Source organism: Oreochromis aureus, linkage group 4 (assembly GCF_013358895.1).
Source record: "Oreochromis aureus strain Israel breed Guangdong linkage group 4, ZZ_aureus, whole genome shotgun sequence".
NCBI lineage: Eukaryota > Metazoa > Chordata > Actinopteri > Cichliformes > Cichlidae > Oreochromis > Oreochromis aureus.
The window spans coordinates 5,966,883-5,980,574 of NC_052945.1; the positions used below are offsets into that span (position 1 = coordinate 5,966,883).

General features: G+C 39.9%; 1 protein-coding gene across 1 annotated transcript in view; it reads left to right on the plus strand.

Moving 5' to 3' along the window:
• The first annotated feature begins 7,408 nt into the window (after nucleotides 1-7,408).
• The window catches only part of mybpc2a (myosin binding protein Ca), a 66,854-nt gene continuing 60,570 nt past the window's right edge, over nucleotides 7,409-13,692 (plus strand). The window contains exon 1 of the mRNA XM_039611363.1: nucleotides 7,409-7,474. Within this exon, the coding sequence (XP_039467297.1) occupies nucleotides 7,453-7,474 (22 nt within the window). The 5' untranslated portion in view covers nucleotides 7,409-7,452. The remainder of the gene's footprint in view (nucleotides 7,475-13,692) is intronic.

Below are 13,692 nucleotides of genomic sequence, written 5' to 3' on the forward strand. Positions count from 1 at the left end.
AAAACTGTGACTACTGCAATTAGAACTCACCAAAAAACTGGAAATGAGGATTGCAGTGGTTATTTGAAGCCTGAAGTCTGGCTCCAATACCTTCTCAATATTACTAAAGTTGGTAATATGTACTTTGCCCCGTGCCCAGGAAGCTTATGGATTAAGTGTAGCCCTCTGATGTAGGGGTTTGAGTGCCTGCAATTCAGCTACAGTGTTTCTGTTTAGGGGTGCTTCTCTCATTTCAAATGATTCCCCTTGTGCTCCTGCTAAATTAAAAGAAACAAAATACAGGGAGGGGGCTACATGAATACTTAAAATATGCATATATTGATTTTCTTTTTTTCGGTGGAGGAATGCACACTTCTTTCCCCAGAATGAAGTATTAATGATTCAATCCTAGGGTTTTCTTGGTGGTGTTTGGACATCTACATTTAGAGCTGCCTGCGTATGATAAGATTTAGAAGTATTTTATCATTTTTTCAGATTTAATTTTGAATGGGACTTTTATGAAGGTCTCAGCTTTCTGTCAGTGCTCTATAAACTCAGAGCTCCTGCCTCAGTTTGTTAGCACTTAGCAGAGTTCCTTCAGCTCAATAGGCTCAGTGAGTACAGGCTGCAAAATGTGGCACCTCCAAGTCAGAATTTATGGATCGTTGCTGCTCTTTTCTCTGCCTGTGAGCATTGGATCCTGGCTCCAGCTGCTAATTTAACTAGGCTTGATGGTGCTGAAATGCTGTTGGACAATCCAAGGGTCAGGTACAAGAAGCCCGGTAGCTGTGACTTGACTGATTAGAGTTACCCGCCAAATATAAAAGTATCAAACCAGAGAGAAGAGAAAGCAGCTGCACGTTTCTGCCAAATGTGATTGATGCGATTTATTTCTCAATGCTTATTCCTGGCTGAAGAGTTCTGCTGACATGCAATAAACCCTCTGTGGATACAAGTGAAAGGCATCAATCATTTTAAACTTCAGCATTTCAGCATCAAAGTGCTGAAAAGGAGTTTTGAATTCATCGTTAATCCATTAAAGTTTGGAATATCAAGAAGTCAAGGTTATTTTTGGACATCCAACTTATCTTAACTTATTTATTTATACATATAACTCTTTGAAACAGAACTCTTTTTGTTTTTTAAAAGCATATTCCTTTATTATTCCAGACATTTATAAGAGTTACAATTAAGTTGAAATGAGGAAATAACTTGCAAAAATGGCTAAATAATTACTACATTCACAAAATTGATATTTTCCTACTGTCACAAAACAGTTGTGTGCATCTCCTTAAAGATTTGCTCGCAACCTGCTTTAAATTACACAAAAATTCCTTCCACATCTTAGCTGCCATCATTAATATATTAATATATTGTATGAACTGTATTTATGATGTATTCAAACCGGTTATTTGATCATAAATTATAGATGTGCACATACTCTATTACATTTCTGTTGATGGAAACGGTCTGTCTCTCTGGGCTTCGTCTTCAGCTTAAAGGAGGCAGAGCTCAGTATGGAACATATGGTGACTGTGGCATGTGATTCCCCCCCGGCTTTGCCTTTGAAACCATGCAGCCCTATACAGTACCGCCCCCTCCAATGGGAGAGCCCATTACTCTCTGTCACAGCCCTAAACAACGGTGTCACCTTACTATTCTTAGTCAAATATGAAAGCATGTATATTTATGTGAAATGACAACAGGACTTTCACTTTGAAGGAAGACACTGTCATGTCCTGTCTGCCTCCGGGCTGTTAAAAATGGAGCAGGGTGACAAATGAGAGAGAAAGCGAACAAGATGTGAGAAAAAAGAAAAAACATCCAAAGTTGTAAATATGTTACCACAGCTTCACTAAAGAAAACATTTTCTCCCAAGCCTCAGCAGTGTAGTCTTTGTGAATACATTTTTCATACTGCAGTGTTTACAACTGATCAGACAAATCAGATAATTACAGGAATTAAAATTGAATTGTTTTGAGTTTTTTACCGCTGTGCTAAGAATCCCTCTTTCCTCCGTTTACCAAGTCCAGTGGCTGCGCTAGACAATTTTTAGAGGCTGTCAGGCTGCTCCTACATCGGGGTGGCGCAGCGCAGGTATGACTTCCATGTAGAGGTACACCACGAGGATCATGTGAGATTTTCCTTTATGCTGGTTCTGCCTGAGGCTTTTTTGTGTTAAGAGGAAGTTTTTCGTTCCCACTGTTGCCAAGTGTTTCTCATAGAGAGTCAACTGATTGTTGGGGTTTTCGTTCTAATGTTCTAGGGTAAAGAACTGAATTTTATGCAACCATCCATCCATCCCATGGCTACATAGCAAATTAAACATATTACAGCAATCTACAGCAGTCTAAAACTTACCTATCTACCATAAGTGTGAACTTATTAGAAAAAAGCTTACACATCCCATATAAAGCAACATCATCAGTGGCATGTTGAGGCCTGTTTCTGTCCACTGGATGTGTGTAGGTTCAGTTTCCACTCTTTTTTGCATGTTTGCTAGCAGTCCATTACCTGAAAGCAGGTACCTGCTGTGGCCAAAAACACGCTGGTGTAATGCAGTGAACCCAAACAGTATATTTTCTGGTATAACTCTACAAAGATTGCAGAGTTGTGAGGTAGTTCTCTCTGGGTACAGTATAAGTTTGTCCATTCCCACTGCAGTAATCTGATCTATTGTAAAATACATTTTGATGGGACACGGCATCAGAGTAAACAGGTTGATGATACTTAGTAGAAACTTTCTCAGGTTTCCATGGACCCGACTCAAATCAGGTCTAGGTCTAGCTGTTTACTAAAATATTGAAAAAGGGTGTCTCAGATTTTGCATCACTGTTGCACAGCCTGTTTAAAACGTGCTTGCTTGGAGCCCGGCGGCAGGTTGAGGGTATTCCTTCTAAGCGAGCCTAGTCAATCTAAGCTTTTCAGATTTTTGCTTTCAGAGGTTTATTTATAAACTGTGTCATCTGTACGGGTGAAATAACTAGCTTGTTTTCAAATACTGCTGTTTTGTCAAAGCCACTGGCATCTCACAGTTATGCATCTCACAGTTATGCATAAGGTTTTCCTTTGGTGTATGTGCTGTCACTCACTGCTATGGATCCTTATAAAGTACATGCTTATGGCATCACACTGAGCACCCTTAAAGGGGACTCATTAATAACTCCACATTTTTGTACTTGATTGAGTTACAGTTCAAAATAATCCTTATTTATCTTATATTAGGCCTTGATGCAAGCCCTCAGTTCACTATTTTACTGAAAGGAGTTATTTTAGCTCATCTCCTTTTAAAATCATCCTGCTTTTTCTTCTAATTGGTTCCACCTCTTAGCAGGTGGGTGGTGCTTCTGGTGCCCATAGACAGAGCACTGTACCTGAGATGACATACTATAAATCTTATTGGCACTATACAGATTCAAGAGAAGAAAAAATCTACTAGAAACTGAAGATTTAGAGTAGTGAGCCTGAACCTGTGGCTCACCGGAAGTACTTGTACATACACCTTATTATTTCAAAGTTTGCCTCCGTCTAATAAAAATCAAGGAAAAGTGTCATATTTCTGCATAATAAGCATAACATTTAAAATATGTAGGACTATAGTTGGGAAGATGGTGTGTTAGCTCATACCAGGATCTCCTCCTGTAGTCTATGTGATGGGGCAAATTAGAGCCAGAACTGCCAACATAGTGATAAACCCTTAGCTCAAATATTTTCCAAAGCATATTAGTAATTTTAAGTAGTGGAACCACTGAATTTATTTGGTTGCTAGAAACTTCAATGTTATTGATTAGTAAAATTTGTATGTAGGCCTCCTATTTCCCAGTTGGTAAGGAAAATAAGTTGCCTAGCGACCATTACTATGCAATTAACACTGCATTGGCTCCACCTCTGAAAATGTTTAGTATGATGTGGTGGATGGCAAATTTTATGCTTTTTTATCTTCATCTGAGCAATCTCTGCACCTGTCGCCCAGACTATAAATCCAACCACACATTCAGTTTTTCAGTTCACTTTTATTTATATAGCACCAATTTATCACAACAGTTGCATCAAGGTGCTTCATAAGGTAAAGACCCTACAATATTAAAAAGAAAACTTGTTGTGGCTGTTGACTCAACCTATGCGGACACTACATGCATCTGACAGAATGACAGTATTTGACACACTAGGATGAGACATTTAGAGACTCCTTTGTTTATTGGTGAGATATACTCATCTGACCATTTTCTGTCTTTTTACTGCCATTTTCCATAAAATACTCTCATATCACCCTGAATGTAGTTTTGTCTCTGTTACGTTCTTTGTCCAGGCATGTATTGAACGCAACAAGAAATTGGCCCACTCCCGCTCCACCAAAGCAAGAACACAAACAGTCGTAACTTTTAAAGTGCTAAGCAGCCATTTATTAGCTTCAGCAGTGAGCAGTGCCAAAAATAACAAACAAAACTCCCTAATGGTCCCTACGCTTTCCTACACAAAAATGAAACCCAAACAAAAGACAAATTCACTTACCTAACTTCCTAAACAAAAAACAGGAGAAAACGTAATCAACAAAAATGGCTTCTCACGCCTACTAGGCTGCTGCAGTGAAGGATATATACAAGGTGAACAAAGTGTACGATTGCTACTTGACCAATCTATTTACAGCTATTTACAAAATTGACATAATAATGCCAGACACACACACAAGGTTATACTGGCTGAACACTTTGTCAAAGACACTCTACACTGCAACGAACCAACACACAGGTTCTTGGTTGAATGGTGGAGATTAGGAGAGAGGGGCCAGGTGGCTGTCATCTGGTAGTTAAATACTGCAGGTGATTAGTCAATTATCCAATCCAAGGACAGGAAGAGACTCCGCCCAGCTACTCAGCAGGCACGCCCAGGTGTCCACCTCCTAAGAGAGAAAAGGGGAAGAAACCGACAGCCATCCTCTGGTTGGAGGAGTCACACATAAAACAAACACCACATTGGATCATAACATCTCAAACACAATAAAATACATTTAATTAACAGATTTTTTTTTTTTTTATTGCTAAACAACATCCATTAAAAGCTTTAACCTCTATATAGTGCTATGAAGCTGTTTTGGGAAAGCTGCTGTGAGAATGGAGGGGACCTGCTTCAGCTGGCTTAAAGTGTTTTTCAGTGAGGCTTAACTAATGCAAGCGTTAAATAACTCTGGTGTCATCCTCTGCAGGGAATCAGTGGATCATTTAGGACACCTATAGTTAGTCTCCTATAGCCACTTTGAATCCACAATATATGAATAATTTCAGCCCATTCAGAGAGTTTAGTCACATTATAAATTGCAACTGATGACCTGTGAATGCGTAAAAAAGATTTATTGAAGATAATTCAGCTTTAAAGTAAAGTAATGTAAAGTTATGATATACAGTAAGTCTAACAGACTCAAGGACTTTTTATGTCCTATTCAAACAGCTCTCCATAATCTTCCTCTGGGGTATTTTGTTCTCCTTGAACATATGAATCTTAAGTTGCACTCGCCTTAAATAGCTGTTCTTCAATCTCTGCCTCTCTTTCTGACTTAAGTTCTCTCTCCAAAATTAAAGTCTCAAAGAATGCGTATTATTATGCAAGGTTATGGCTGCCTGAGTAATTTGGAAAGCAAAAAAAATGAGCGCCAAAACCAAAGGAAAAAAAAGAGAACTGCATATGGATGAAGAAATGGAAAGTGAAAGGCTTATTAAATGCATAATTTAACACTGATGTTTGTAATTTGGTCTACAGTAAGAACTTACTGTCATTATTCTGTCATTTAAATCCTTTCTTTTTTTGGTAAATATATTGATTACTTCATATGTCACAGATGTGAAGTACAAATCCTAGTGTGAGCATACATAGTTCAGGAACTCATAAGGTGACCTCTCTCCGTAAATCCCCGCATGAAGCTTTCCTCTCTCACAAAGTACAGCTAGTTGACAGCTATGCCTACAAAAGAACAAATGGGATTGTCATTGCCTATAGGAACGCACGGCTGCCGCTGTTTTGCTCTCATTTTTGATTTCCTTCCCCCTCTCCCTTTCTTGTCAGCTGGGGACAGTGAAAAAAATCACTGGGTGGAAGAGGGGGAGAAGAACCTTAGGGTAGGCTCTTCAGAAGAGCAACACCCTCCGCAGGGTTATTGATATATAGTTTGGACCCCTTTTCATGACACAGAAAAATACTGGAACACCTCTTACAATAATTTTTCAGCACAACCTACATGTTAATGGAACAACACAGCCCATTAGGAGTAGAAAGAATTGCCAAATACTCCTTATTTTGTAGCTAAGCAATGCTAAATGGATATTCACTACAGCATGACATATATTTGTGGTAAACAAGCATTATATAACAAGTTAATTCTACATGATCGGTCTGTTGTGCTATGGAATAAAGTGAGGCAAGTGCTGGCTAGTGAAAAAGATTAGAGTCACTGTGTATGAAGATCCACATCTGCTGGCGTAGAAAATAGAAGCCTTAATTTCAAGACTGTTAGTGAAAGCAAGACTGATACTTGCATTTGCAGTGATTTATACATGGTGACATAGTTCTCCCACACCCTTCCATGTGCATACATGGAGAGCTGGAGGCAGGCAGAGCTGCAAGAAGACAGAAAAGAGCAGGCATCACTGACAGATATGACACTGATTAAGTCTGATACGGGAGGAAGTGAGGACCTACGGGTTGCAAAGGGGGTTGCAGATGTGCAGCAACTGTCAGCGAGCTAAAGCATCTTAAAAAGCATGCCCTATTTGTCAATTGGAAGTGCAGAGGGTTTTCCTTAGAGCCATCAGCTGATGTGGCCTTGGACTGAGATCGTCTGATCTGCTGGCACTGCAGCTGAGCTTGACTTTGTGGCCTTCCCAAGCTAAAGCTATGCTTATTTATAGATTTAGGGCATGGAAAAAAGGAAAAGATTCGCTCTTCATTTTTCAAACCTCCTAACCCTCATCAAAGTGACAAAACATATTATCCTCCCCTCTAATAACACAAAACATCTGTGGAGTTTTGCCACTGCGGCATCCCTCAGTCAAATTGTCAGTCAGAGCTCATTAGCATCAGTAAGTTTATTAATGTTCTGCCTACAGGGCCTAATGAGTTAATCAGCTGGCAGGTTTTCCCATGGGTTGGAATTCTTTATGGCTGTGAACCACTTTTACCCCTCATGGTGTCTCAGTGCCTCCTCAGGGCTCTGCAGCTACCACTAAGGTTTCAAGTGACAACATCTCTGTCACTCTCTTCCTCCTTCCTTGTTCTGCTCGTTAAGGGGGGGAGGGGGCATGGCAGCGGTACAAAGTAAAAGTGTTGGGTGGGCATGAGGGGGATAAGGCGATGGTAGTGGTGGTGGTGGGTGGGGGTGGGGGAGGTCATAAAAAGGGATGGAGGAGTTGTAAATGCAGGCAGAGCCACTGCCAAGCAGGGACGAAGAGGCTTTCAGAGGAATCACTGTAAACAGACACAGTCATGCCTGAGCCACAGAACCCAGGTAAGCTGGTCCATCCTGTGAGATTAGAACAGAAAGAAAAAACTCCTTGAGAAAACAAAACAGAAGTGAAAGATGGTGATTCTGTGCAAGGTGCAGATGTGTGGGAGGAGAAAAAACAAGGCACTTCTAACTCCTAATTTTAACCCTTAGTGTTTATTCTTGATGAAATTCTGTTTTCAATCACAATAAATCAGGAGTTTTATAAAGTCATTGGTAATGAATTACCTAATATAGATAATATACATAGACAATTTATTAATGGGCATGCAAATTAAAGCTGTTTAATAATCTGTGGCATGAGTGTTAGGTTTATAGGTGCATTTATTTGGTATCACTGTGCTGCTTTCTCTTTCCCAAACAACTGTCCTGAGGTATAGTGCGAAACTGCAGCTGAGTTCAATGAAAGCTAATCCAGCTGTTTTAATAAATAAAGGATTTCATTAACAAATATTTAAAATACTTTCAGAGTGAAATGCACGTAGTTTTTTGCGTAAATGTTGGTAATCAAAAATAAAATGATCCAAAGTTATGAATAAAGAAAAATATATTCTTTTTAGCTGCTTGAACTTGTATTTTCTTATAGGAAAAGTGTCTTGTATACATGACGTTTAATTTATCTGAAGAAAGCAAGAGGGTATAAGTTGGCAAACTTATAGTGACGTCTGATGTGAGTTTCGTAGTTACAGCTGATGAAATACATACATTTTATATACACTGAAGTTATTTAATTAAAAGAAAAACAGAGGCTGTAAATGGCAGTAAATGCCTTCTTTTATTACTGATAATAAGCCCTTTCATTGCACCATAAACTGGAAGTATGTGGTTCCAGCAGAGCAGGATAATCTTCCCATGCATGTGGCATAACATTTGGTAATCTCAGCGCTGAAACATCACCACAGCACTGTGATGTAGTGTATGCTGTAATGTTTCTATCAGTCACGGGGTCTGAAATATGCTCTGCCGCCTTTGTCAGCAACAACCTCAAACTGTAAATCATCTTGCAGCTCGAAGCGGGAGAAATGAGAGCATGCATGAGGGAAGGAGTGAAGGAGGGCACGAGGGAAGAAAGAGGTAACAGATAAAAGCGGAGAGATGAGGGGAATGATTTGTTAGAGGGACCTCTGTCAAGTCAGGTGTAACTACCTTGCCGTCGTATCTCTGCACCTCAGACACCTTATCTATCTGACCCTGATTGCCTCCCTCATTCTATTACACTGTCTCCTCTGCTGGCATCAATCTCCCCATTCGCCAATCTGCATGAAGTTCACCATATCACTGCTGTTATGTAAAAGTCAGAACTCCCATTTTCTCAGATATATAATTCCGATATCTGTTTTACTCATTGAGCTTTTTCAAAGTCATGTGGATCAGACCAAAAAAGGCGTTTTGCTGAAAGTGACATGCGTCTGCAAAAGTCTGTATTTAGAAATGCACGTCAGCGTTGATGCATGATAAAATGCATTTGATGCACTGAAATCTGTCCCCTTCAGTGTACCTTATACCCTTTCCCTTTTTATTCTCCCATCAAGCAGTAATTCCATCCCTGCATCCAATGTGTCTCCAGGCCAGCGTCCTGACATCACACATATTATGTTCCTAACACCACATTACAGCCTTCACCCAGTCTCCTCTTGTTCTTGTGTTTCCACCCATCCCAAATTATTGCCCTGCTCATGAACTTCCTGACACTTCCTCAGCTTTGGAGCCCCTCTGCCCCTGTCGATCAGCTGGTTACAGCTCATGCGACTCCTCCATTGGCGTCTCAGTTAAGGCTGCTTGGGGCTTCAGAAGACTTGGTGATCGGGAAGAAGCACGCATCCCAATAAACAGCCACAAGAATAGTTCTCAAGTGTAAAAGCGATGGCCGTGGTCTTGTGGATTCACAAAAGGAAAGGCGCCTCTAGAGAGGGAGGGGAAACACACTTGGATGGACCCTAGCTGACCCATATAAGACACATGAAGGGAGCCCAGTAGGATCATAGTTTTCATGTTAATCATGGATTGTTATGTCTCATGAACCAGTGGGCTCTTTGGAATGAGCCAGTCACAGAATAATTAGACCTTGCGCACCAGAGTTGATGGTAATAGTTGCAGGGTGCAGGGTGGCAGTTTGCTGGCGCTGCTCCACTGCTGAGCACGTGTAGACATAACAACACAATTTTTAATTACCAGTAACGCTGCCAGAGGCCACCATCTCTACCCAAACACTCCCTCCCCTGTTAGCATACAATGGAGTGCGGTCCAGCTTAACAAAAACAGACTCTGAATCTGGCTTAGATGAAGGGCAGACGTAGACTGATATCTGCATTCATCCACTGCATCAAGTTCTTGAATATCTTAAGTAGGAATGACCATACTTTTTTTGAGTGAGCACATCGAACTGCTCGGCTCCTACTCCAATTGCTTTAGCAGAACTTCTGCAGACTTGTCTGTTAGACAGTATGATGAAAACAGCTATCACTACTGCGCATTTTCAATGGCTACTTAAGAGTGTTTTGGACTCTTTGATGATTGCGTGTTAATCGTCTGCTGATGCCAGCTTTTTTAGTCTCATAGACTGGATATAACAGCTAAGAAGACCAACTGTCAGTTTGAGGACTTTTGTTTTGAAGAATGGACTTTGCCATCCTGTTTTTTGGAACCAGCAGTAGCTGAAAAGAGAAAGTAAATTCTAATTTTGCATTTAATTCTCGCTAGTGCTTCAGTGAGTGCTTTGCAAAGACATAGATACTTGATAAGTTGAGCGTTAGAATGGCACTAATAAAAACCTGCACATCAAGCCAAGTTTTTGTCAAATAATGAATAGAATTAAATTAAATACAGACCAAGAGGCAGAGACACTGCAAATGCTGTTGAGCTGTCCAGTTTAGTGACTGAAAACAGGTGAAAAGTAGCCGAAAGCTAGTGGCTAAAGACATCGATGTCAGCATCAAACTCTTCCAGTCAAAAAAGCCATGCCACAATAACTTAATAAAATTCAAACTAAAGATTTAGATGGAAATTGGCCTCTGAATTAGAGATCAAGATGTTTTTGTACTAACCTGTAAAAATGTTTATCTCTGCTGTGAAGTTATGCATACAGAAATCAGGTGAGACAGACTCACTTTTGAGGCCAGCATCAAGTGGTCATGGAGCCACAGTTTCTGCAACTTCTGGCTTCATTTATCAGTCGGGGGGTTGCCGCTTAGTTAGCCTGAGAGTGGGCTGGCTGTGTTTTTTGAGGGTCTAGGCTTTATTTTTAGTATATCTCGTGGGACCAGCCTAAAACATGTTTGTACAACTTTCTGTGACTAATGAGCATAAATAGATGACAAAAAAACTCCAAAATGATTAATAAATTTTAGTTTGTTTCATTTTTTTTTTTTATTTGATTATCGAGCCACTGCACTGCTGCAGGCTTGTCCTCCATTGAGACTTCATGTCACTTTTTTGAACCATTAAATTGTTTTTCAGTTACTTATTTTGTTTGAAAATGCAGAAATTTTATCTGATTTCAGAGAGAGAGGATATCCTTAGTATGGTCACACGGCTCTGGCTGTGAGGACAGAAGCCCAAACCACCAGCTGTTCAAATCTTACATTTACAAGTAGTATCCACTCAGAAAAAAGGTGGCTTAAAGAGCAGAAAATGGCTTTTTTCACACGGGTGGATGAAGTGAGAGGCTACACCGAGGCCAGGTATAAGATAAATACAGATCAATTTGGACTCTGAATTATGCTACTCCAGCAGAGTCCAAGAATAAAACTGCTTTCTCCAAAGGATGAATTAAGATGTGCAACTGAATTCTTTTGATCTAAACAAGGATCTGTCTTAGTTACAGCTGGACCAATCATATATCTGTGTGTAAAACTGGTGCCAGAGCCTGTCTTCTTGTTTTTACAGTTGTTTAGCAGAAGGTTAAACTTCCTGTATTCCCATGTCTATTATGTCACACTCCCGCTCTTCAGCCCCCAAAACCACGCGTCTCACAACGGGTCGAGTGTAGCATTACTTCATACCAAGGCTATCATCAAGTTCCCACAGGTATGCGCCTGCTGCTTGATGGATTACAGACAGATGCAGAGTCAAGCAACTGTGCCAAGAGGTCCTACAAAAAGAGTGTGAAAAGTTAACTGATCCCCTGAAATATCATTAACAAAGCCTCTCAGAGCCCAAGCAGTCTGATGCGCAGTGGATGCACACCCAGAAATGTATTCTTTTACTGAAAGCTTCCTCTTTGATCAGAGAGAGGCCTTAGCCTATTTGGAGCACAGGCTGGTGTTGATGTGAGCTGCAAGACAAAAGGAAATAAATGGAAAGCTGAAGTGGATGACAGCTTAATATGGTATTTAAAGCTGCCTTTGTTTACAGATTCCTCATGTCTAAATTAGAATTGCATTTAGCAATTGTTTTCTTATGTTGAGAGCGCTTTGTTCACACAATGAGAATTCATTGAAATTGTCAGGAAAGTTTACAGCACTGCTATAAAATCTAATCTTCAGTTTCACACCCATTTTTCAAACCGATTACCAAATCCTTCCCTTTCTGCACTCTCGTTCTTCCATAAATCTTCATCCTCACGTGTGGCAAGGAGCGAGGAGGAAGCGGGGGGAGAGAGACATGACTGGTGGAATCCAAACAAGTCATAATTCTTATCATCATCATTAAAAGTCAGTATTATATACAACCATCCAGTCTCTTGTGTTCCCTCCAAGCTTGTGCGTCTAATCCCTCGGTCCTTGGCGGCGACAGGCTTAATGCAAGATCGTTGCAGAATGCGTACAAACGGAATAACACGGTAATGTCAGCACCGTCGGAGCTTTATCAACTTCTCTCAGTGGGAGAAACATTATTAGTGACCTTTTTCTTTATAGTAAAGTCTCTATAGAGCACAGAGCTTGCTTTTGAGATCAAGATGAAATACTGAAAAGAATGGGAAGAAAGTATATCATTTCATCCTTTCTGCTGTAATAAATCAACACATAAATCACACACAGGTTCTCTAAAGGGATGACAGCACAACAATCTCGGGACCAAATCTCTCATCAAAGCACAGATTGAGGAAGGTTTGTTGTTGTACACAGTGTAAGGCTACAACTAATACCACCGCTTTCCTCGATCCATTGATTAGCTGTCTAAGGTGACGCCTTCAAATTGCTTGTTTTGTCCCACTTGCACTCAGTTTACTATCACAGAAGAACATTTGAGAGGCTATTGGCAGCAAATGTTAAAGTTAATGCAGAGATTATCGCATATATTTTCAGATTGCTCAACCAAGCTTTGTTCAGATTATAGATTTTATGTAAACTGTGACCTTCTTAAAAAAGGAGAGCAATAATGATTAAAATGGTTCAAACCTAGACACAGTCTGGAGGAGCATACGTTCAACCATTTTCTTCTAAATCTTCTTCAAAGCACCTTTCACAACTTTTAAAGGTTCATAAGAAAAAAAATCCCTTAAAATATTAAATATTGTTTTTTTTTCCCCTCCAACAAGCTAAAACTAAGCAGCCGAAAACAAAAAGTAGGTCATCCAGATTTGCAAAGACCGCTCCTGTTTATTTCCTGGTTGTATCAGTGCAGTTAAAACTGCGAGTTCCTATTTACCAGGCAGAACAACTCCCTTCCTGAGGCTTTCATTTTACAGATGAGTGGAAACAACAGAATGACATTTGATCAATACAGATTTTTTGAGTTTCAAAGTAATATTTTTTCTTATATTTGCAGTTATTTTGGTCAACAGTTCAGAAAAAAAGAAGAAAAAGATCAATAAAATCTTCATAACTGCATGTTTTTTATTTTAAATCTGTGTCAAAAATTGATTTCATGGAAAGCTGCTCTGTGATGTGCAGTTATTATTTTTGATTCTGACAATCACTCGAATTACTGGAACATCTTTGATGTTTCACACCATCCATTACTACCTGCATGTCAAGCAACTATTTAATTGCTACTCAGGATTTATCCATTTACCTTCTCCTCCTACATAGAGTGACAGTCTATTCAGTACATGATGCAGCTGTAAAGATCATCAAGACTGTCACATTAACTTGGCAAATGATTGAGTGATCGGGAGGGCAGAGGCTTAAGCGTACCCAGATTCTGTTGACAGCTTCGCTCTCCATCCTCATCATAAAATGGTGAAACTGCATCAGTCACGCTCTGCTCCCAGTGTGGATGCCAGCCAAGTGCCAATAATACCATTGATACTCATAAACAGAGTCTGTTTATAAATAGAC